This window comes from Eumetopias jubatus, unplaced genomic scaffold (genome assembly GCF_037043125.1).
Source record: "Eumetopias jubatus isolate StellerSeaLion01/CBP00866 unplaced genomic scaffold, mEumJub1_p1.0 scaffold_4, whole genome shotgun sequence".
NCBI classification, from domain to species: Eukaryota; Metazoa; Chordata; class Mammalia; order Carnivora; family Otariidae; genus Eumetopias; species Eumetopias jubatus.
This window is the reverse complement of record NW_028274810.1, coordinates 94,057,814-94,082,428: the sequence shown is the minus strand read 5'-3', so window position 1 is coordinate 94,082,428 and position 24,615 is coordinate 94,057,814. Positions and strand designations below refer to the sequence as shown.

Sequence of the window (24,615 nt, the reverse complement as noted above, 5' to 3'; positions counted from 1 at the left end):
CTGACTTGAGCCTGCAGGTACTGGGGAGCCAGTGAAGGTTATGGAGCAAGAAAAATGGTGGCATCAGAACTGTGGCTCAGAGGGCTAACCCAGCAGTGAAAACATTTTAAGGTTTTTGCTGAAGGGAAGCCTTTCCTACCTAGGGACACAATTATCACTGGACATTTCAAGAGCTAGAGAAGCCTGTCAACCAGAAATTTCCCAGTGGGTCTTTAAGCCCCATTGCCTCAGCCTTCTGGTCCTGGCTCCTGGCGCACATTGATGATGAACATCAGACTTGACCCAGGATATCCAGGGGCTGGGACCTGGCTGTTCTCCCTTCTCAGGGAAGTAACAAGAGGGCACATATCTCTGTGGCCTGGCCCCATTTGCCCCTGATCAGGCCATGAGGATCGGCCCTTCTTCACAGGCCACCCTCCGCCACCCCATTCCCCAAATTTTAACTTTTACATTCAGACCTCAGCTTTCCTGGTGGAACTTTCCAGAAGCCAGCGGTGAGAGGCTCCAAAGGCCCGGGCATCTGTTTCTGTGCCCTGCATGTAAGTGCAATCATTTATTTCTGTCCTCCAATCTTGATTAAACCCACCTACAAATGAGCCAGATATTAAATCCGTGACCCTAGTCCTCCCTCCCCCTGACCTCGCTTCCCTCTTTCCACCACAGGAGTGGCCAGTTTGGTCCCGGAGAGCACCAGGCAATTGGAACACTCTGCTCCAGGCCTGCCTGGTGCCCTGCCACCTCCCGACCCGCCGCTTTGCTTTTTAACTCTATTTATACTCTGGGAAGTGTGTAAGATTTCTATCGTGCACTTTCCTAATGTCAATTTTCCCACGATGAGAACAAGGCTGTAAACACCCATATTTTCATAAGCCTATTATAGCTCTCCATGTATTCAAAGTAGATTGAGTGATGCTATCTCACACTCCTTGGGCTGGTGGGGGCTGGTGCAGGAAGTCGGCCCAAGGCGGACACTAGGAGCTGAAATCCATCTGTGTTGCCTTTATCATTCCATTCGATGATTGGACAACCACTTTCATTACATTTTGGTGGCCCTTCTTCTGTGCCTAAATCATACACCCATGTCTGTTTTTTAAATAATTTTTAATTGTTATGTTAATCACCATACCTTACATCATTAGTTTTTGATGTAGTGTTCCATGATTCATTGTTTGTGCATAACACCCAGTGCTCCACGCAGAACGTGCCCTCTTTAATACCCATCACCAGGCTAACCCATCCCCCCACCCCCCTCCCCTCTAGAACCCTCAGTTTGTTTTTCAGAGTCCATCGTCTCTAATGGTTCGTCTCCCCTTCCGACTTACTCCCCTTCATTCTTCCCCTCCTGCTATCTTCTTCTTCTTTTTTTTTCTTAACATATGTTGCATTATTTGTTTCAGAAGTACAGATCCGTGATTCATCAGTCTTGTACAATTCACAGTGCTCACCATAGCACATACCCTCCCCAATGTCTATCACCCAGCCACCCCCTCCCTCCCACCCCCCACCACTCCAGCAACCCTCAGTTTGTTTTCTGAGATTAAGAATTCCTCATATCAGTGAGGTCATATGATACATGTCTTTCTCTGATTGACTTATTTCACTCAGCATAACACCCTCCAGTTCCATCCACGTCATTGCAAATGGCAAGATCTCATTCCTTTGGATGGCTGCATAATATTCCATTGCATACACCTATTTCTGATTGGCACCATCCAAACCTTCAGACTGCTAAGTCAAGGGAAGGGACAAATATCCACAATGGTGCCCAGGGAGGGTACAGGGCAGGTGTCCCCTAAGCCCTGGTCACCCCAGGGAGAGGCACCCTGGGCCTGGCCCACTGGACCCACACGGGGTTGGACTGTGCATGAGAGACACCACTCCTGATGCTATCCAGGGCTTTTAGGAAGAACAGGATGCATTGGGCCAGAGTGTGATGGTAGAATTTTAAATCCCTGAGGTTTTAGGTAGGGATGGGTTGGCTTTACCTGGAGGACTTAAGATATCAATGACAAGCAGAGTGTTCTGGTCAATCTAAATTTCACCTGAGACCCCCTGGCTCCTTCTTGCAGAGCTCAGGTGTGGCAAGACTCAGTGGGGGAGGCTCCGGGTATCGAGCAATGTAAGCCCCATGAACGCAGAGACATGGCTGGCTCTCTCTGTGGCCCCTTGATAAATAGCTGTGGAATGAATACCTGGGTGAATGGTGTTTGAATCCCCTTCATGTGTGCTGAAAGACATTCATTCACTAGAACTAGCACAGCAGAATCTGTGTGAAAGGGGACACGTTTGGGGCTTAGAATCCCAGCCCCAGCCTTTAACCCTTCCTAAGCCTGGGGTGGGCAAACTTTCTGAAAGAGCCAAATAGCTTTGCAGACCAAGAGGTAAAATTGAAACTATCAGGTGGGGACTTACACAACCATTTAAAATGTAATCATTTAAAAATATAAAAATCATTTTTAACTGGTGGGCCCTACCAAAACAGGCGATGGTCAGGATTTGACCTGGCCGGGGGGCGGGCACGGTTTGGTGAGTGCTTCTCCAAGCCTTGTGTCCTGTATCTGTAAGTTGTGACCAGGCCTTGTCTTGTGGGTGGTTGTGGAGAGTCCATACACCAGGTATAAGGTGTTTATCTGGCAGCGTTTAGCATAATTCTAAAAGCTCTGGTATGGAGGGTTTCCCAGGCCCCAGGCACTGCTCTGAGGATATGAATTCATGAACTCCTCTGACCTTATGAAGTAGGTACCACTATGAGCTCCATCTTACAGATGAAGAAACCAAGGCTCAGAGTGGCACGCTCACTTGCCCAAGGCAGAGCTGAGATTTGAACCCTGGTAGTTGAGCTCCAGAGAATGTGCACTTGACCACCATGGTCTGCTGCTCAAGGAGGCACCCAAAAGGCATCTAACGTGAACCAGGACACAGGTCTCCTCCAAGCAACGGGCGACACACAAGGACACTTAGTTGGGGGTGGCCTCCCTGTGTTAGTTTTGTGTGGCCACCGATTTCCCTCCTGAGTGATAGGTGCTTTGTATGACATCTCAGCCTAGGCTCAGGGACGGGGTGGGAGGGGGAAGAGGAGGAGGTCCAGGGAAGGTTGAGTCCTGTAGAAGAGTCACTCAGGTTTGCAAAGCCGTCCGAGTCTGGTCACCTTTGGAGCATGAGAATTGGTTTCTCTCAGTCCTAAAAACAAAGACGCAGGGTGGGGCAGGAACAGAAACTGGAGGGAGATTGTAAAAGAGCCCCAGTTAATGGCCTGGTTGCAGCCTGGAAGCAGGGGGATGGACAAGTTGACCCCTCAGGGCTGCAACCTGCCTCCCTATTGAGCTGGGGAGTGTGTGACTTGGAAGAAAAACTCCTTCATGGGCGTGAATGTTCTCCTTACAGTGTGGGTGTTCAAAACCCTCTTCTCAATTTTGTTTAAAACAGACTGGAGGTTGGAAAGACAGAATCTGAGAGGATTTACAAAATCTTCCTCTCTCTGCACGAGTCTGGAAAAGTTTTAGATTATTACAGTATTGATGTTAGGGACTGAATATTTGGGTCGGCCCCAAATTCATATGTTGGGATCTGACACCCCCCACCCCAAAGTGGTGCTATCAGGAGGTGGGGGGCTCTGGGTTAGCTCACGAGGGTAACGTGCTCATGAACGAGATGGGTGTCCTTGTGAAAAGCACCCCGGAGAGCTCCCTCGATCGGCAAGGACCCAGAGAGAAGAGCCCATCGACGCAGCAGGAAGTGGCCCTCACCAGACACCGAATGCATCAGCACCTTGATCTTAGAATTCCCAGCCTCCATAACAGTGAGAGGCAAATTTCTGTGGTTTATAAGCCACTTAATCTGTGGTATTCTGTGAGAACAGCCCCAACTGCCCAAGACAGAAATAGAGTCCGTGGCATCTCTCCATCTAATCAGATTAGAGAGCCAGTTCCAGAAACCCCAAAACCATTCAGAAAACTCATCCTCAAAATTCTCTTCCTCTAGACCCACTCTGGGGTCTAGAAATCTGTGTGAGTCGGGGTTCTCCAGGGGAACAGGGGCTGAGAAGTCCCACGACCTGCCGTCTGCAAGCTGGGGACCCAGGAAAGCCCATGGGGTGACTCCATCTGAGACCAGAGGCCTGAGAACTAGGGGAGCCCATGGTCAAGGGCAGGAGAAGATGAGAGGAGATGTCCCAGCCCTGGCACTGAGGCAGGAGATAAAGAAGCAAATTCCTCCTTCCTCTGCCTTTTGTTCTGTTCACAGGCCTTCCTGGATTGGATGTGCCCCCCCACACACACTGAGGAGGATAAGCTACTTTACTGAGGCCCCCGATTCAAATGCTAATCTCATCCAGAAGCACCCTTACAGAGGTGCCCAGAAATCATATTTAATCTGGGCACCCCATGACCGATTCAAGTTGACACATACACTTAACCCTCACCATTGGGCAGGAGATGATTTGCATTTACATGTCCAGTGATACCAGTATCAAAGAGTCCCGTACACTTTTTTTTTTTTTTTTTTTAGAGAGAGTCAGAGCGAGTGCGTGTGAGCGGGGCAGGGGGCAGAGGGAGAGAGAGAGAGAGGAGTCAGGCATTTAACCAACTGAGCCACCCCAACGTCCCCAGTCCAAAGGCATTAGATTCCAGCAATGCCTTTCCCTGGGTGGTGGTTTACAGGATGGGGTGGGGTTTTTTTTTTCTGTACTTTTACTGCTATTATTTATTTTCTACAATAAACAAATGTTCTTGAAGTCACCAACAGGAGAAGTCATTAAAGATAAAAATATTGATAAGAGCAGGCTGTGTCTCTTCTTCCAGAACCCAGTGGGAAGTTATCTTCTCCATGGAAAAACCATACTATCTGTACAGGGGACGTTTGTCATCCAGGTCTTTCCCCGACTCCTTCCTATCTTGCTGACAAGGAGAAGGATGGAGAAGGGAGCTCTGAGCAAGTGAAGCTCACAGGAGCATGACTCAAGCAGCCCACGGTGAAGGGAAGCAATCACAAGTATCGGCTTTGGAAATAAGATAGGAGGCCGATCTTGTAGCGGGGGGGCGGGGGGGCTCTCTCAAGCCTTTTGATTCCAAGCTCTGCTGACACCGTAGAGCTCCCATGTGAACCCCAGGACCACTGGCTGCCTCGAGGTGACCTATACGCAGGATGCGAAACCAAATGTCATCCAACATCAGAGTCAGGGGTTCGTGAGAAAGGGGTTCGTGAGAAATTTTTCGTGAGAAAAATCCCTATACCTATGGGATTTTTCTTCTTGGAGCTCATTCTGTAAGATGATCTGTTTTAATGTTGAAGAATGGTCGCGTTGACTTGTTTTCATTAAAGAAGTAGATGGCACCTAATGCAGTGCCTAGCTTACCGTAAATACTGTAAGATGCTGACGATTCCCAGATACCGTTCCTGGTGCTGGAGACACTGCAGCAAGCAAGCAGACGAAGTCCATCCCCTGGTGGGGCTGACATTCTAGTCCGCGGGGTTAGGAGAGTATCTATCCTTGGTAATAAATACACATAAATTAAAATAGCGTGTCAGACAGAGACACAGTGTTACGCAAAGTAAAGCAATTTCAGGGATAGGAGAGAAGTTAAGTGGGAATTTTAGAGAATTTTAGACTGGGTGGTCAAGGAAGGCCTTTGGGGTGGGGCATGACAGTGAGCAAGGATCAAAGGAAATGAGTAGACAAGCCTTGCACACAGCTGGGATATGACAGTGTTCCAGGACGAAGAAACAGCAGGTGCAAAGGTCCTGAAGTAGGCATGAGCTTGGGGTATTTATGGAAAAGCAAAGAGGCCAGTGTGGCTGGAATGGAGTGAGCTAGAGGGTGTGGTAAGAAGCAAGGGAGAGAGAGCCGGGGCCGTCCGGACAACAAGAAGGCCTTGGCTCTCACTGTCCAGTGAGCTGGGAGCAGGGGGGTGGTGTGATCTGGTTGATAGTTCAGCAGGCTCCCCGGCTTCAAATAAACATGTTGTATCAGCAGCTTAAAACCACACCCATCTTTTGTCTCACACTTCCGCGGGTCAGCAGTCCCCAGGGGCTAGGCTCACTTCCCTGCTCTGGGTCTCACAAGGTCAAAACCAAGATGTTGGCCTTCTGGGCCCACATCTGGAGATTCTGGAGGAGAATCCACTTCCAATCTCCTTTGGGTCACTGCGGAATTCAGTCCCTCGTGGGTGTGGGACTGAGGTTTGTGTCTGCTTGCTGGCAGTCCACGAGGACTGCTCTCTGCTCCGACAGCCTGTCGACATTCCTTCTTTGGCCAGCCAAGGGCATGCCGAGTCTTTCTTGGACCTTGACATTCTTTGACCTCCTCCCATGTGATGTCTACTTGCAGGAAAGCTACTTGGGTATGTGCAAATGTCTCTAGTGTAGAACTTGAGAATCCAGAATTAAAAAGTCAGGTCAACAATTCCAGTCTCCATTACAACTCTTGCAGAACATTTATTAAGCACTTCTATATTCTTAAGACTTATTGTGCATTATGGAAGGATTAAGGGGGGCGGAAAGCAACAACAGAAAATTTCATCTCACCGGGGAGCTGGAACTAATGGTGCAGAAAGCAAGTGGTGGATTTGGTAGAATACAAGGGCACTCGGTGCTAAAGCACGCAAAAGCAGGCAGAATCTGCCAGGAGGTATGGCTCTGTGTTTACGCATCTCCCACCAAATTAATTCATGGCTCTTTTCAGACGCCTGGGCCGTGCAGCTGACAGGTGGTTTCATAAATATTTGTCCACTTAGTGAACAAGTGGTTGAGTCAATGTGCTTCAGTTTTCCTCCCTGAAAAATGGGGATATTGGCTTCCCCACAGGCTTGGGGGAAGATCAGACACAGAAGGACTTGTCTGCTTGCAAAAAGCAAAGCAGGTTCAAATGTCATGCCATTTATTTTGAGAGGTGTCAGAGATGGGCTTTGTTGGGCCCCTAGGAGAGAGAGATGGGGGGAGAGCATTCACCTCAAAGACAAGTAAGTGGCCAACATTCTTATGGGATATCCTGGAAGGAAGGGCAAGGGTCCCAGAGGACCACATGGGATGCTGAAGGCAACCTTCATCTTTTTCATTACCTACCAGGGGCCTCCCTGCCCAGAGCTGGCTAAGGACAGAGATCAGCTCTCTTGGGAAGAAAGGGGGCTGGCCAGTTGTCCCTTGGGGCTAAGATTGATATTTTAATGACACAATAGGCTTTATGTATAATACGCCCAAACTTGAAACCACCTAAAATGTCCCTCAATGGTAGAATAGATAAATGAATTGTGGTATTTCACACAACAGAATATTACCCATGGAACTTTTTTTTTTTTAAAGCACAAAGTACTGATAAATGCAACGCAATCAGAGTGTTGCAAACACTGTGCTGAGACAAAGTAGCCGGACACAAAAGGGCACATCTTGCATGATTCTATTTATACGAGGGCCAAGAAACAAAGCTAATCTATGATGGAGAAGCCAGAATAGCAGTTATCCTTGGGGTGGGGGTGGGGCCTGGCGAGGAGCTCGAGGGAATCTTCCAGGGCTGCCAGGAATGTTCTGTATTTTGATCTAGGTAGTAGTTCCATGAGTGTGTGATATATAAAAATTCATTGAGCTGTTCACTTGAGATTTGTGCATTTTACCATAAATTCTCCCTATAAAAAGAAATAAAATGGTGCCACAGTTGTGGCGTCAACCATGTATTGAGTGATACATTAGCGTTGTACATCTCTTCTCTCCAACCCGGGGAGGCAGGCATCTGGATTCCTAACTGGATGGATAAAAAGCTGAAGCCTCGTATTCCCAGAGCACGGAGTTAGGAAGCAGCAGAGCAAGATGCCAACGTGTTCTCGGGATCTGACTCAAGCCTGTTCCTACCAGGAAGGCTGGCTGGCTGGCATACAGCAGGCTTACCACTCTTGTGTGAGTTGAACTAGAACTATCACTGGAGTGTGCTCTGCCCTATTCCTGCATTTGTATCCCTGGTGACAAACTAGCCCCACACGAGGTCCATGCAACTCTTCCCCAGAGGCCTTTCTATCTTCCCCAGGAAGCCCCGAGCCCTAGAGGATGGGAATGAAGTGTCTCCTGCTCACCCCGCGCCAACCCACTTGCTCCCCACCTAACCACTTCACTCAATGAGATGCCTACAGTCTGTACCTTGGCCTGCAGTGGGAAGAAGTTAGATGGTGAACGAATCAGGCCCGAATAGCCTTCGGGTGACAAGAAGGCACTCTATAACTGAACAGCTGTAATAGGCTGATGTTTATCTTGCAAGACGTGTGCGTTTAATAAAGTATTAATATGAAGACCAGATTGCTTCTCCTGCCAAGCAGGCAGAGCGAGATTAGCAAGGAGGGAGGCGCTGGGTTGTCTCCTGGGAGGAAGGAGCACTGAAGACTCTCTCCTTTGTGAGCTAGGACTCCTTTGCTTTGCAGAATAAATGCATTTTGCCAAGGGTGACCGTAAAGAACTTTCTCCTAGGATTCTTGTATCAAAAAATCAATATAGGTTCTAGAGGGCAGGGAAGATGCTCTGATGGAGTGAGTGGATCCATGTCGGTGGGAAAGAAGCTTGGGTGAAAGTCAGGCCTTAGGCACAGCTGATGCGCGATCTACATTCCCAGCTTCAGATGGCTGGGTGTTTGGAGACTCTCTCGGTCTCCCGTGCCTGCAAACTTGCGAGTGCATATTCATAACTTCCAGAAGTTTGCTTTCTTCACTATTGACATTTGGGGCCGGACGACTCTTGGTTGTAGGGGATCATCCTGTTCATTGTAGGATGTTTGGCAGCATCCCTGGCTTCCTACACAGTGGGTGCCAGTAGAACACCGCCCTCCCCCAAGCTGTGACAGCCAAAAACATCTCCAGACATCACCAAATGTGCCCCGGGGTGGAGGGCGGCGGGGGGGGGGGAGGAGAAATTGCCCCTGGTTGAGTCTACTCTGCTTTATGGGACTATTTCTAATGGTTTCTGGAATGAAGATTTGAAATCTCATGGACCAGGAAGGCGTCCACCCTGCTGAAGAGTCTTAACTTAGGGGCTTCCATTCTGCCAGTTGAGCCCATTCCCCAAATGATCAGTGGGAAACTCTTGTCACATGAGTTTCTTTAACGCTGGCGTAGATCCAGGGAACAAAGCCACACCTCGTTCAGAGCATGCCTTAAAATCCTAGGTTGAAGGAAACAGTCGTTACTGAGCAGATTCCCTTTGCAAATTTCCCAGATTCTTTGGTGCCAAAGTGAGGGAATCTGGTCTAATGCAGGACGCCTTTTTGGGAGAGAAAAATAAAAGATCAAAAAATTAAGGATTCCTTTATTGTGTCTCTAGCTTCTGAGCCCAGCAATTAATTCTTATATGCTAAAGGACTTCTGTGTTTATGAGGCATTATTATTTAATGCAGGACTATTTTAAATTGCAATTTTTTTCATTAAGTTGCCTCGTTTTACTGATTAAGACCAGTTTATAACCCAGCCTAGACTGTGTTCCTTGAGTAATAACTATTTTTCTTTTAAAATATTCCTTAATAACTTATCATCCATATTTTAACTTTTATTCTAAGTCGGAGAAGCCTCCCTGTGGCTCACGAGTCTGTCCTTGTGATTCTGAGTGATGTCAGAGGACGCAAGACTGCCAGGCCCTCTGTGTGCTTTGCTTCAAAAATCCCCATAGAGGAAACAAGACGGCATCAGCTAGTGTGTGCTCTTGAGGCTCATCTCAAACAGCCAACAAAAAATGGGCTGTCTGCCCCCAAAGCTTTCTAGCAAAGTCCTCAGAGCAGTCTTGCTTGGTGGAAGAGGGTAGAGGGTGTGGGGAAGTGGGGGTGCTGAGGCAGGGGAGTGATGGCCAGGACAGTGGCGCCCGCTCCGGTGCCAGGTGCCCGGCACTGTGCTAGGCTTCTTGCAGGGGGCCATCTCCCTGTATCTGCCTTGTCTCCACCTCTCCCAGCCCTATGAAGGAAGGATTGAGTATCCCCATTTGGTAGAGGTGGAAACTGAGACCCAGAGCAGAGAAACAGCTTACTCAGGGCTGAGGAGTTGGCTGTGATAAGGTCAGACTTGTCTCCACGTCTGCCTGGTTCCCAAGCCCAAGGCCATAACCTCTCAACACCAGTGCTCCCTGACAATATCCCCATACGAAGGGGGCCAACTTTTCCAATGGCGCTTTTCAGATCACTTTCGCCTCTAGTTTCTGTTTGGCATCACCATTGCCCGGAGCAATAAACTCTATGAGCCCCTTTGTCAGAGGAGACAACTGAGGCCTGGAGACGGATGGGGACTCGCCCTCTGTATCCATGGCAGGACAAGCTGGGTCTTAGGCTTCAAGGCCTGGAGCTGTTTCCTTTTCTTCCTGCCACTGCCTGAGGCTTCCACGTTGGCAACTGTGCAGCCAGCCCTGACCAGGTGGGCTCTGACCCCCGAAGGGGACACGACAAGGCAGCCATGGCTTGTCAGGCATTTCCTGGGCATCCTGCATCATATGTCTCTCAGCCTCCTGCCTCCCAGAGGGCCCAGCTGTTCTTTGGTTGCTGGACTGACCAGGGATAAAGCAACAGTGATTCCCCTCGCGCATGCCCAAGGACACAGAGAAAGTTCCAGGGGGGGATGGCAAGCTGTCAGATGAAGACAGCTAGAGAGAAGAAGTTGGTGTGGCAGGAGGGTCACAGGACTATGCTCAGGAGACTGGGATCCTGGTCTTAAATTGCTTGTCGATTGTCTCTGTGACCTTGGCCATGGCCCTTCCCTTCTCTGGGCCTCAGTTTACCCATCTGGATAACAGAAGGGTTTCAATTGAGATGAAGAAGGCCGCTTCTCTGTGGTTCTCTGGAAGCGTGGTTTGGGAGCCAAACTCCACGACAGTGTAGCCAGAACCATCAGTTGTTTTTGTTGCTTTTTTTTTTATCTGCCTGTTCACTTTGTTTTCACCGAGAACCTGCTGAGTACCTACTAAGTGCGCTATATTAGTAGAACGTATTGCTGCAAAAAAATCTCAGTGGCTTTACACAGTAAGATTTTTTTTTTATTTTTAATATGGTTGTTTTAGATTTTATTTATTTATTTGACAGAGAGAGACAGTGAGAGAGGGAACACAAGCAGGGGGAGTGGGAGAGGGAGAAGCAGGCTTCCCGTGGAGCAGGGAGCCTGATGCGGGGCTCGATCCCAGAACCCCAGGATCATGACCTGAGCCGAAGGCAGACGCTTAACGACTGAGCCACCCAGGCGCCCCACACAGTAAGATTTGATTCCTCACTTATATCATTGTCTGTCGGGGACCGCGGGAGGATGTCACTCCCTGCCGTCATTCGAGGGTCCAGGCTCTTTCCCCCTTATGACTCCGCCCCCTTCCAGGTCCTCAGTGCCGCCTCCGTCCAGGCAGCTGGCACAAAGAGAGGGGGTGGAGGATGGCGCGGGCCGTTCCCAGGGCCGGGCCTGGAAGCCACACTCCACTGCCAGGGTTTAGTCGCATGGCCCCACCATACCGCAAGGGAGGCTGGGAAATGTCGCCCAGGTACCCTAGGGAAGAGGGATAGGGCTTGGGGATCATGCACACACGCAGAGCGGGCACCATGTACAAGACAGAGCAAAGACAGTTTCCAACCCTGGGGTGGACTCGGTGGAGGAGCCTGGGCCGAGCAGAGCATGAGGTTCCAGATGGAGACCTGCTTGTCTGGTCCAGCGTCAGCATCCTGCTGTCAGCATCCTATTGTCAACCCAGGACATGCTGCCTCATGAAGCTTTTCTCCAGTCCTGTCACCTTCCCTGGCGTACATCTCAGAGGCAAGGGACTAACCAACCAAATCCTGCCTTTCTCCGTCCTCAGTATCTCCCATCCACAAAATGGGAAGAAAAATGACGCCCCCTACTGGGCTCTCTAGGGAATTGGAGGAATATCAGGTGTCTGCAAAGGGTGACAGAACAGCCTTCCCCAGCCTTCTTATTAATAGTATAACCACATCATTATCAATAATGAAACACAAATTAATAATAAATAAACAAACTAATGATAAATAATACATATGTCATGAATAATACATTAATACTACAAGGCTTTTGAGCATCTATTGCCTCTGACAGAGGAGAATTTGATTAGCTGGCTGGAGATCACAGAATGAGAATATTTCACAAGAGCCTGGAGGTTGGGGCCATGGATGGACGCCCAATAGTAGCAGGCACATCTCCCCGCAAAGCCTGCAAAATGTTTGAGGCTTCTGTGGCTCCGAGCTGAGCTGGGGGAGGTGAGAACCAGGAGTCTGAGTGTGGGGACTCCCCTTCTAAATGTTCCTTCATGGCCTAAATTTAGGGTTAAAATCCATAGCTCAATAAGGCAAAAAAAAAAAAAAAAACCCACAAAAACAAAAACTCTTCCAGCCCCAACAGGACTGGATGTTATGGCCAAGGCTAGGCCAGCTGAAGTTACCTGTAGAATTTATTAGTTCAGCCATGGATTCATTTATTCGTTCATTCATTCATTCATTCATTCATTCATTCATTCATTCAATATGGCTTTAATGCCAACAGTGTGGTCAACAGCATGCTAAGCCCTAATAATATGATTACTAAGACATGCTTTTGGCTCTCCAAGAACTCATAGTCCATGGTAGTAGGAGACAGATTAGCCACAAAGGGTGGTCACCATGCAGTGTGTTAGGGCTATGGTAGATGCTCTGAGGGGGGCTCTTAATCCCAGCTTAGGGGTGCTGGGCATGGGCTAGATGAAGTAAGGGTGGGTGTCAGGGGAGGCCTCTACTATAAGTGATGTCTAAGCTAAGCCCTCAAGGGCATATCAAAAGAATGAGGGTAAAGTGATGGCAGGTGCTCTAGGCAGAAGCATGGCAGGTGCATAGACCCAGTAGCCACACGAAGTCTAGCATATTTGGGGAGTGCTAAGTAATTCAGGATGGCTGAGGCCCAGCATACAAAAGGCAGAGGGACAAGAGATGAGCTGAGGAGGAGGCAGGCCATTAGTGTGAGGGGAAAGGGTTTGAACTTCATCCCAATGGCAGTGAGGAGACGAAGAAGGATGTGGATCCAGGTGTGACATCAGTACACTAGGCTATAACATAATCCTCATTTGTCCAGGGCTACACGGCTCACCAAGCACCGTCACATGCAGTGTTTGTGGGATGGCTCATTCGCCACCTCATTTGTACAGCACACTGGCTGAGCACCCACCATGTGCCGAACATCATACAGGGAACTGGAGATGCACATCAGGTCCCTGACCTTAAGAAGCTCCCAGTATTCTGGCAGAGACATACACAAGGAATCATGTGTTACATTATAATCAGTGTGGGCGGCTATGATTGAGATGTTTACAAGGGTCTGTGAGCTCAGAAGAGGTAGTATCAGACTCAGATAAATCCAGGAAGGGGTGACTGTTGCATTGAACCTGGAAGGACATGTACAAATTTCTCTAGGTGAACTCAGAGAAGGGCAATCTGGGAAGAGCAAAGAGCACGGGCACAAAGAAGAGCCTGAGGGGGGTGTAGAAGGGGTAGTGGGTGGGTTGCACAGACATGGTGGGAGACTGATTGAGTTGGAGAAGCTGAGAGGGGTAAGATCATTAGGGGCCCGGTTGGCCATGACAGAGCCTGAACTTGATCCTGAATTGGAAGGCAATGGGGTGGGGAAATTGAATGGCATTCGCCAGAGAGGTGGTGTCATCATATTAGCATTTTAGAGACATCACTGAGACCCCATGTGGTGGTGTATTAGGGCACCCAGGCTGGAGGGTGGACATCAGCAAGCTCACTGATCAGGGCCCTGGGGAGGAATTTTAGGGGCCCAAACCAAGGCAGGATTGGTACGGGGCAGACACAGTTTTGAGAGCTATTTGAGAGGAAAAATTGATCCATCCTAGAGACAGGTGAGCTGTTAAATTCTCCTCTTCACTCAGAGGCTTTCTTTTCTTAAAAGGCCCCCTCCACCCTCTGCCCCACTCCTCAACCTGGTTTTTGGCTGGGAGCACCTGTTAGCCCAGCATGCAAGGTGTATTTCACAGAACCCTCTGTACCTGCCTGAAAGATCTGGTTGCAGTAATTGTTTTGTTGTAATAATATGTATTACAGTAGTAATTACGCGGCACAGGGAGCCCAGGGAGGCTGTCATCAGTGCCACGCTATGGTATTTATCTTGATGAGATGGGGTGACCTCCTTTCTTCATGAGTGGTGGTGCATGGAGTTCCTGTTAGCACATGGAGATCAATCCCAGCCCCGCAGAAAGGGGAGGGTGTCATAGGGAATTTATGTGACCCCGACTCCCATGGCCTTCCCCAGCAGGGTCTTAAATCCAGTTGATAGAACTGCTGCCACCATCTGACTATCTGTCTGCCCCAGGTCACTTCCTGGTGAGTCCAGGCTGATTCTCCCAAGGGAGTGAGGTCCGTGAGTCCCTGCATCACTTCTGCACTCCCAGCCACAGAAGGGGGTGAGACATTGTCCCTGCCCGCCTGCAGGGAGCTCCTAGTCTGATGGCAGACACAACCCTTGCATGTGCATTGCCTTTGATTCTTCTCTAGCTACTTTACATCAAAAAGTGATGGCTTGAGTGACACAAAGCAGGCACTTTGGGACCAAGGTAATTGTCCAGAGCTGGGATCAGGGCACTGTATGTCAGGGATGTGATAAAACAAATTCATCCATCCAGCCTCGGGGTCTCTCACAGCCCTGGAAACGTTCTCAGACATGTCTTCCTTGGCCTTCCTAGCATCCTCTGCTGGCTTTGACCTTGAAAATGGCCTCAGCTACCAGTCATCCTGCTCTCCCTCATGAAGGTGTTGTGTCCTGCTGCTCTAGCCTGGCGTCTGACCTTGCCCGCCTGGAGCAAGGTTTCCCGTGTACTTCTGGGCACCCAACCCTCTGACTCACCCCTGTTTTCAGCTTGCTTAACATTTGAGAGCAATGGGCAGAGGGATCCTGTGGGAGGGATGGTGAAGGAGTACCAGATTCAGAATCAAAGGGCCGGTGTGGGGGCACCTGGGTGGCTCAGTTGGTTAAGCGTCTGCCTTTGGCTGGGGTCATGATCCCAGGGTCCTGGGATCGAGCCCTGCATCAGGCTCCCTGCTCAGAGAGGAGCCTGCTTCTCCCTCTTTCTCTGCCTGCCACTCCCCCTGCTTGTGCTCTCTCTCTTTCCATGTCTGATAAATAATGAATAAAATCTTAAAAAAAAAAAACCCAAAAAACAACAAAACCAAAGGGCCAGCCTGCTGAGCCTGCTTCTGTGTGATCATGAGGAAGTCGTTCTGTATCCCAGAGCCTCCATCTCCTCACCTGTAAAACGGGGACACTGTCCCACAGGGTTGCCATGGTGATGGTTGATTGGTGAGCTAATAATTACAGATATCCTTTGAAAATTGCCAAGCACTGATCACATGTATTTGGCTAAGTTTTTGGTTCCTTCAACACATAATAATGGAATTCCTATTAAAATGCCAGGAACTGTTCTAGTTTCTAGGGATAAAGTAGTGGTTAAAAAACACAAAAGTCAAGGACTTCTAGTGTGAAGTGATGAAGACCAGCCTCCCTTTATCTCCCACTCATACAACCGTGAGACATGGACAGAATGTATGGACACCTACTTGGAAAATCAGAAACATAAATACTAGCAGGTGGTTTGAACACTAGAATTTGAAATTCTAGTTGAAAGAATGAGTATAAACAAGTCTATAAACCAGATTCACATAAGGTAATACTTAAAATGTCCAAGATACAAACTAAAATCACTTGACATAGAAAGAATCATGAAAATCTCAATTCACACAGGGAGACAATCAGCAGGTTCCAGTGATGAGGTGACACCTATGTTGGAATTATCTGACAAGGACTTTAAAGTAGCTATTATAAAAATGCTTGGACAGGCAATCACAAATAGTCTTGAAACAAATATTAAAATAGAAAGGCTCGGCAAAGAAATAAGAGGTATAAAGGAGAACTGAATAGAAACTCCAGAACCAAAAAATACAATAACTGAAATTTTAAAAAAAACTCGCCAGACGGACTCAGTAGCAGGACAAAGATGACGGAGGAAAGTCCGTGAACTTGAAATAGATCAATAGAAATTGTCCAGTCTGTGCACCAGGGGAAAAAGTTTGAAATATACACATACATGCACACATGAAGTCTTTGCTCTCATGGAGCTTCCGACCTGGTTGGGCATGGGGGAGGGGAAGGGAAATATCAGTAGACAATAAGCAAATAAATATGTACCAGGCAGTAATAAATGTTTAAAAAAGAATAAAGCAGGGTAAAGAACAAGAGAATGACAGGGAATACTATTTTATGATGATAGTTAGAAAAGCCTTCTCCAAAGAGGTGGCAGTTGAGCAGCAGAACTGAGAGATTGAGCCATGTGGGTATGGAGGGAAAGACTGTTCTGGAAGGTGGGACCAGGAAGTGCAAAGGCCCTGAGGTGGGGATATGCTTGGAGTATTCAGGGATGGTCAGGGTTCATTGTGCATGGTTGGAGGGAATGAGGAAGAGAGTGAGGGGAGATGAAATCAGAGAGGTGGGTGGGGCAAAGGTGGGAGTAGGGACACTAGTTGGGAGACATTGCAGTAGACCAGCAATAAATGATGGTGGCTGGGCCCAGAGAGGTAGCAGTGGAGGGTGAGGGAGTTGGATTCTGGGTATATTTTATAGAGATGGCAAGCTTTGCAGGTGTTCCCTGAGCCAAGGGGGAAACATAGCTTCCATTTTGGACCTGTTCACTTGAGGTAGCTGCAGACATCCAAGGGTGCATCAGGCAGTAATGTGGTGGCCTACGTTCGTGGTCCCTAACCCATCTGCTACAAGGTACCTGGTTACTACTGTTGGCAGCTGGTGTGTCTTACATCCTTCCATGCCTGATGGGGTGGCCGCTCACCACTCAGTGCTATTTCCTCCTTTGGATGGAGTTCTCCTGCCTGACCCCCAGGAGAGATCCCTGGGTACTCTAAGGTGGCACCAATGCCAGTTCAGGCAGACATGGTCAGAGAGGCAAGTGCAGAAGGCACCTGAGTCTATGGAGAACCCTGGCCAGGGCCACGTCACACAAGGCCACAGGGAAGAGGTGCTTGCGTGAGGATCCTCCTGGGAACACCACCCACTCTAACTATGGAACAGTCTAGGGCATGGGCACAATTAATCTGTGCCTTCATCCAACAGAGACTCTGATTTAGGCACTGCTCTGGGCACATCGGTACCACCAGTTCGTGGCCTCATTGGTGGTGAATGTTCACTGAATACATCATTACAAGCCCTTTTCTGTGTCCTAAGTGGGAGGGAGGAAGGGGTATGTTGGGGACCGTGGCAGCCTGGAGTCAGGAAAAGTCTTTCTGAGGAAGTGAGATTTCCATTAATCCTTGCAGGTGAACAGCAGTTTCCCAAGCCAAGAATGAGGGCTCAGGACGGAGGGGACCACCTGTGCTAGGACCCAGCAATGAGAGAGGGGGCTGCTTGTGAGGAAGAGTGGGGCCTGGACAGGGAGCTTGAGCTGGGCATGCACCAGATCTCCCTGAGAGAATTCAAGACGTTCCCCATGGGGCAGTTGGAAGTTCTGAAGGCCCCTAGGAAGGCCAGGGGTGTGCATTCTAGAGAAAGCACACTGGCTGCTGGCTGAGGATGCTGGAAGGGCATGAATGGATGTAGGAAGTCCAAGCTGGACCCCAATCCACAAGTGACTTCCTTAACCACCAATGTCTCCTGAGCCCACGTGGAGTCAAGCACCAGGGAAGAGGTCAGCATTGACTCTACCTAGTCCTTGAGTTGGTCAAAGGAGGTATGGTCGCCCTCATTGTTGAACCAGGTAGAGAGGTTTAAGCAATGTGCCAGGACCATCCATGGGCCATGATGGGATTACAACTAGGGTGACCACCTTGTTTTGGTTTGCCAGGGATGTTCTGGTTTGCTGCTGAAAGCCCCTGTCCCAGGAAACCCGTCGGTCTGGACAGACTGGACATCTGGTCACCCTAACATAACTTCTGTCTCTTTTCACTATATCAAGGCAGGCCTGGACTCCTCCCATGGCAACCCTCACTGGCCCATGCGGCCAGACACGAGCTGGCCCTCTGGAAGCATCTCCTCTGAGCTGGGCAAGGCGAGAGGGAGAGAAGGGAGGCTGGGATGTGACAAGGCGAGTTTCCAGACAGAGGAACTATTTGTCATCACCTCACTGGGGAGGGCGCCTGGTTCCTAAATATTGCCTGTGATTTTGCTAAATGTATCTTAACAGGAGTGGTGTAAATGCTGTCAGAGATAGAGGGGGAGAGTGATGGCCCCATTCAGGATAATGAACTGCTTAGTTAAGATGAATCCGGCTCCATTCCTGATCCTGCTTCTTGATACCGTGCTTGGGGTCTTTCATGCAAAAGGCTGATTGGTGGCAAATTTAATGCAGAGAAAGACAGAGCTCCGTCTTTAGCTGGTGGCTGATTAATTGATGGATTCACTTCTCGGAGAAATGGTGTTGAGTCGTACCAGGAAGGAAGGGGGCAAGATTCCGGCTCAGTTGACATCTGACATGGGATTGATTGGAGCTGGAGGGCCCTAAAAATCCAGTTCACTCCTCATTTTAGAGTCAAGGACACTGAGGCCCAAAGACAGGGACAGCCTGCCTGAAGTCCCAGAGCTGGTTGGCAGCACAGCTGAGACCAGAACTCACATCTCTTTGGCCCCGTTGACTATGCTCACTGCCTCCTGGCTGGTGGATGAGCCTGTCTCCCCTGACCCCTGCCTGCTCGGCTGTCCCTTCCCACCAGCCCAGACCTGGGCAGTAGCGGGAAGTGAGGGGGGGGGTGGTGAGGGGGAGGAGAGATGGGTCCTGGGTCCTGCTCAAATCTCTTCTCTGTGATTTTCTGTCCTCTGCCTTGGGGGAAGGATGCCATGTGGGTCTCCCGGCTCTGATCCCTGGTCATCTCTGAATCTCCTACTCCTTGACCAATTTCCAGATGTCAGACTCCACTCGTTCCCCCCTCCCCCCACCCCCAGCCCCGTCCGGGACCATCTTTCCTCAGCTGGACAGTGGGATGTGAGTGGGAAGGAATGGAGGTCTGGGAAGGCAGGAAGCACGGTTCCCACTCACCCCGGTCAGGAGCACCTCCCTATGTGGGTAGGGCTCATGGTAAGCAATACCCCAGAACATGCTTCACCCCACCCTGTGATTATTCCCATGTCCACATTACACATGAGGAAACTGAGTCCTGTGGCAGCCACCTAACTTGCCCAGGTCACTGCCGAGTGGTAGAGCAAGAAGCTTGAACCAGATAGCTGGCTTCAAATTTGTTGGAGGCATGTGGGCAGGAGAAGCAAGGGAGGAGTCTCCAGAGAAAGAACCAATCCAAGGCATTCAGAAAGTGATGGGGTTCAATGAGAGACGGACTCTGAAAAACAAACTGAGGGTTCTAGAGGGGAGGAGGGTAGGGGGATGGGTTAGCCTGGTGATGGGTATTAAAGAGGGCACGCTCTGCAGGGAGCACTGGGTGTTATGCACAAACAATGAATCATGGAACACTACATCAAAAACTAATGATGTAATGTATGGTGATTAACATAACAAAAAATTTAAAAAAAAAAGAAGGTGATGGGGTTCAGTGGAAAAGCAGCTGGAGAAGTTTAGTCAGACCTAAAGGAGAACTTCCCTTGTGTTTTTCTCTTGCAAAAACCTCCTTGGCCACGAACCCTCGCCGTCCCCTCTCCTGTGCATGTGTCTGCATCTGGGAAGGTGATTTCTCACCTGTGATCCAGGTGTTGATTGGCGCTGACGCAATCGTCACCTGGTACATCTATATGAAAATTGCCTTGTCGCCTGCCTCTTTCCCCCGCCTCCCCCCTCCCCCAGCTAGTGATCCTCCCTCCAGACCCGAGGCTGCTGCGCCCACACGTCACACATCACCTGAGGCTTGTCCTGGCCCTGAACCGCGGTTCCGCGGGGTGGCGGGATCCCCAGTGCCTACACGTAAGAAAGCTCCAAAAGCAGCGCTTGTCGAATCTCATTTTCATACTCTGCTGATATTAAGGGAGCTCGCATTCCAGAAGGAGAGGCAGATGTGCAAACAGACAACCACACTCCAGCCTGACACATGCAGCAAATGCGGCATCGTACAGGTTGTCGCGAGCGCTGGTGACTGAACGGGAGCCGGGGTGCTAAGACAGCTAGAACGTGGCGCAGGCACCCAGGGAGAAGGTTTTAGTCCCCGCGAGGTGGTACGAGCCCCTCCCTCTGCTTCCAGGGAGGCTAGGCTGGGAGCTGTCACCGCTGGCCTCCACCTTCCGAACAGGGGGCACCTCGGGAGGGGGAGACATAGTCCCTTCTGCCTCGGGTTAGAGACCTGTTCCTGTTCCTGCTGTGTGTTCCAAAGGACTGAGCAAGGCTGGGAGGAGGGGAGGCAGGCGGGACTCGGGGGCCTGTGGTGGGGTGAGTGCCTCCCTCAGCTTTGCACACCCTCCCCTTCACACCTGCCCTGGTTCCACTCCTACAAGATGCTGAGTCAAAGACGGGATCCAGAGTGTACAGTGTTATGAAAAATGTCCTACCCTGGCCCAAATTGAGGGAGCACCCTGAGCACACTCCAGCTTCAGGGCCTTTGCCCATGTGGTGTTCTGCATCTGGAATCCTTTCCCCCTAGATACCTGCGTGGCTCACACTTAACTTTAGGTTGGCCCCCTCAGAGAGGCCTGGTGGGCCACCCATTCCAGAGCTGCCCCTGCCTTGCTGCTCCCTGATGCTTTACGCTGGTTTACGTTCTTCGTGACATTTGTTCCCACCTGCCGTATTTCCCCTCGTTCACTTTTTTGACTGTTGTCCCCTCTTCCAGAACGTCAGCTCTTTGAGAGCAGGACTTGCCTGTTCTTATGGTTTTATGTCTCGTGCCTGGAGCAGTGCCTTGTACTGCATAGATTCCCAATAAATATTTTTTCACGAAGGAAGGCAAGACAGGAAGCTGGAAGGAGAGAAGTCTTGGGGCGGGGGAGCATGCTTAATTTTGTTCAGCGCCGTGTTGGTAATAATCTCATTGCCTGAAACGTCTAGTAGAAGCTCCCTCCTGTCTACACGCTCTGGGAAATGCAGTTTTAAGGCGTCAGAACCACCGCACTTGTACGCCCACCTTCTAAATCTCCTCTTTGGGGGTCCCATGTGCCCCTGCCTGCCCTCCCCCCACCCGCTGCTGTGGAGGAGGCTCTTCACTCCTCTCACCCTGCACACCCCTGAGTCCTGTTGCCCTGGACCATCTGCCTCACCTTGTGGTGCTCCTAACACAACCACCAGTTACCAGAGCTTCAGCTGTCCCCCCCCGGTCCCCACTGGCTTCACACCTGTAACTCCCCCATGGTTTGCCAACAAATGGCGACCCTGCAAGCTGGCACCTCCATCCCACCATGGCCCGCCTCACACACGCGTGAACCATCTGCACCCACCGTGAGCCGGCTGCAAGATTTACCCAACCGAGAATGTGTCCTTCCCACCTCCTTCGGGCGGGAAGGGGCCCCTCTCTGGTCTTGAGCTCCTCAGCCATCTGGCTTGCAGCTTCAAAGGTGAGACCCTCAGGGAAGGCAGCCCCACTGGACAGGTGAGCCAGGGGGTCCGCCCAGGGCTGGGAATGGCAGCGGACAGGATCAGATCCTGTACTTCTGTCGCAGTCCTACAGCAATACCCCCCGCCCCTCTTCCCCAGGGCTGGATGTGAAGTGTCTGCCAGCCCTTCCCTCCCTCTCCCATCATGAGAGAGGCTGTATAGAGCATGGGGGTCGGAATGGACCAGAAGGTTAGGCTTCAGTCCCAGCCCTGTCACCTATAGCTGTGTGATCTTGGTAATTACTCTGCCTCTCTGTTTTCCCATGAAAGTGGGAGTAATACTGTCCTAGGATTGTTGGGACAGGTAAATGAGTGAGTGTGTATTAAGCTCTTAGCCCAGTACCTGCCTCACAGTAGGTGCCATGGAAATGTGACCCATTATTACTATTTCCTGCTTAGGACTGACTTGCCGGGAGTCCTCTCGGTCATTGGGCTTCATCCCCCTGAGGGCAGCTCCTCCTTTGTCATGGTTTGTGATGTGGCTGGGCTTGGGGACTTCCCTGATGGTCCAGGTCGGAAAGGCTTCCCTCGCTTCCACAGCCCCCCACCTTCACCCGCCCACTGAGGGTGACCGGGTCATGAATCTGTCCCCAAACTGTGCATGCCTAGAGGACAGGGCAATGCTGAGACCTTTCTGTATCTTGGACCATGGCCTTGCTCAGAGCAGGTGGGAGCCAACTTGGGGACTGAATGAATGACAAAAGGAGAGGACAGAATTGGTCCTTCCAGCTGGTTCCAGTCACTGCTCTCAAGGACCACGCAGGCTCTGTGGGGCTCCCAGGCAGCCTGCCCTCCAGCCTAAGGTTGAGGCTCCCTGGAGGTGAGCCCCCTGCCTTACCCCTCACCCTGGCCTGTTGGGACCTGAAGCCTGGTACCACACAAGTCGATTCTGACTCCACCTTCCAAATTGATCCTGCAGAGGTCGATTCTTGGTCCCCCCACCCCCACCCCCCCAGCCCCAGGGAGTGATGTAACCATTAAGCTCCAGGCAGGGGTCAGGCCCCTGGGCTCGATCCGCTCAGGTTGCCTGCACAATTGAAATCCCTGAACCCATCCTGGCTAGTTTTCTCATTAAGACAATCGGACTGGATTGATCCATTAGATCAATGGCTGGCCATCAGCGGCAGGAAGCCGATCAGATGGGCCTAGATGATCAGCCCAAGAATGAGGTCCCTTACTGAGCTAGAGTGGGGCCTGGCCCTCTGGGATGGGGCTGTGGGAGGCAGCGGAGAGGGTCAGAGGCCTCACCAAGCTGGACTTCGGTGTGGGGACAGGAGTGTTCCCCAGGCTGTGGCTACCAGGGGCAGCTGGTGAGCGAGACACAGCATCTGGGGCTTGCAGCGGGGTAGACTCCTTCCAAGATGGTCAGCTCATTGTCACCCCTCCACGACTGTGGCCTCAAGGGGAACCACCTCTCCCCTTGGGTGGCACGGTGTGTGAGATGGGAGATTTAGAGAGCTCCTCGGGGAGCTCTTCCCCCTTCATCAGCAGTAATTTGGTTATGAGGCTGGGAATGGAGGGGTCTGGGCACCTAGAACACCATTTCCTGATGTGGGTTCCATGGCACCCTGGCAGCACCAGATGCTGACGGGGCTTCAGGGATGGCTAAGGGAAATGCTGGGTTAGATGCGTTTCAGCACGCTCATTTCCCGTGGGACTTAACTGGCTAATGCATATCAAGACCCCGTAAAAAGGTCGAAGGAGGTATTGTGTTTGACCACAGGACTGTTTCTCTGGGACATCTTGTAGAAATACCCTGAGGCATTTCCTCCAGCTGCCAACAGGTACTTTGAAGGAAAAATTGATGCCAAGAAGAAATGTTTCTGCAGGGATCTGCAGGAACCAGGGAGGTTCTCAGGGCGGAGATGTCAATGAGAAAGAAGAATGAGTGAGGAGCTGCGTTCAAGCGCATGGGCACTGATCACACAGTCTCCAGGGTGAACAGTGCCCCCTACAGTTGTGCTAACTCTCTCCGCACCCTGACCCAGGCAGCCCAGCCCTTCTGCTCCTCCCATGGCCTCACCTCCTTTCTCCTTTTTCCCATAGGCTACCTGACTGTGAACATTGAGCCTCTCCCACCCGTGGTGGCTGGTGATGCCGTGACCTTGAAGTGTAACTTCAAGACAGATGGTCGCATGCGCGAGATCGTGTGGTACCGGGTAAGTCGCCACAGCTCTGCCCTCCGCGCCACAGCCAGGGCTGAAGGCAGAGTGCCCAGAACCCCTCTGGAGACCCTTGCAGGCTTGGCTATGTCCTTGGTCCCAGCTCTGTGTTGTCCTGTGCCCTCTGCCCAAACCCTTCTCCAAGAATGCTTTGCTCGGGCTTCTCCTCTGTCCTCAGGCTCTCTCTTATTCTGGTCTCCTTGGTGTCCCTAACATGCCCTTGTGCTCAGAAAACCCCAGCGGTACCAAGTGTGAGAACACTGTGGGCCCTGGTTGCTGTGTAACAAATAAGGAACATCGAAGGCTGGAATTTCAGGTGTGAGGCTTTGGGTGTTATTCTTGACAGAGCCCGGAGAAGACCAGGACAGCATCCTGGCTTCTTGAAACAAATTACAGACATAATCCGCCTTCTAACTCAAGTACATGTAGGACTATCCTGGTGCCTGGCACCCTGAGCTGGGTCTGAGGAGGGGTGCTCTTAGAGACACACAGATGCACACCTGTCCAGGGCCCAGCTGTTGGCAACAGGAGGACCAACTCTGGGCATGGGACACAAGTGTTGGCCTTTTCAGCCACTGATAAGAGCCTTCATGTGTCTGGGCCAGGCAGCCCAGCCTGGTGTCCCTTGGCCACAAGGGAGTCGGGGCTGGCAGGGCTCAGGAGAAGGTCCAGTTGGAATTGACGTTCTTGCAATGCCATGCTAAGGTTCACACAGAGCAAGGTGCCGCCATCTTGGAAACAGGTTGGACAGAGAACTCCCCTTCCAGGATCTAAAACAGCGTTTGGCCACACGTTTCAGTGAGGTCCAGATAGTAAATGTTTTCCTCTCTGGGGACCGTATGGTCTCTGTCACAACGCCTCAGCTCTGCCATTACAGTGTGAAAACAGCCACAGACAATGTGTTAACGGGAGGCCATGGCTGGGTTCCAATAAATCTTTATTCATGG

The 24,615-nt window shown here is 50.7% G+C and overlaps 1 protein-coding gene across 1 annotated transcript in view; it reads left to right on the top strand.

Moving 5' to 3' along the window:
* The window catches only part of IGSF21 (immunoglobin superfamily member 21), a 234,813-nt gene that overhangs the window by 76,827 nt on the left and 133,371 nt on the right, over nt 1–24,615 (top strand). Inside the window, exon 2 of the mRNA XM_028108599.2 lies at nt 23,553–23,665. Within this exon, the coding sequence (XP_027964400.2) occupies nt 23,553–23,665 (113 nt within the window). The remainder of the gene's footprint in view (nt 1–23,552; nt 23,666–24,615) is intronic.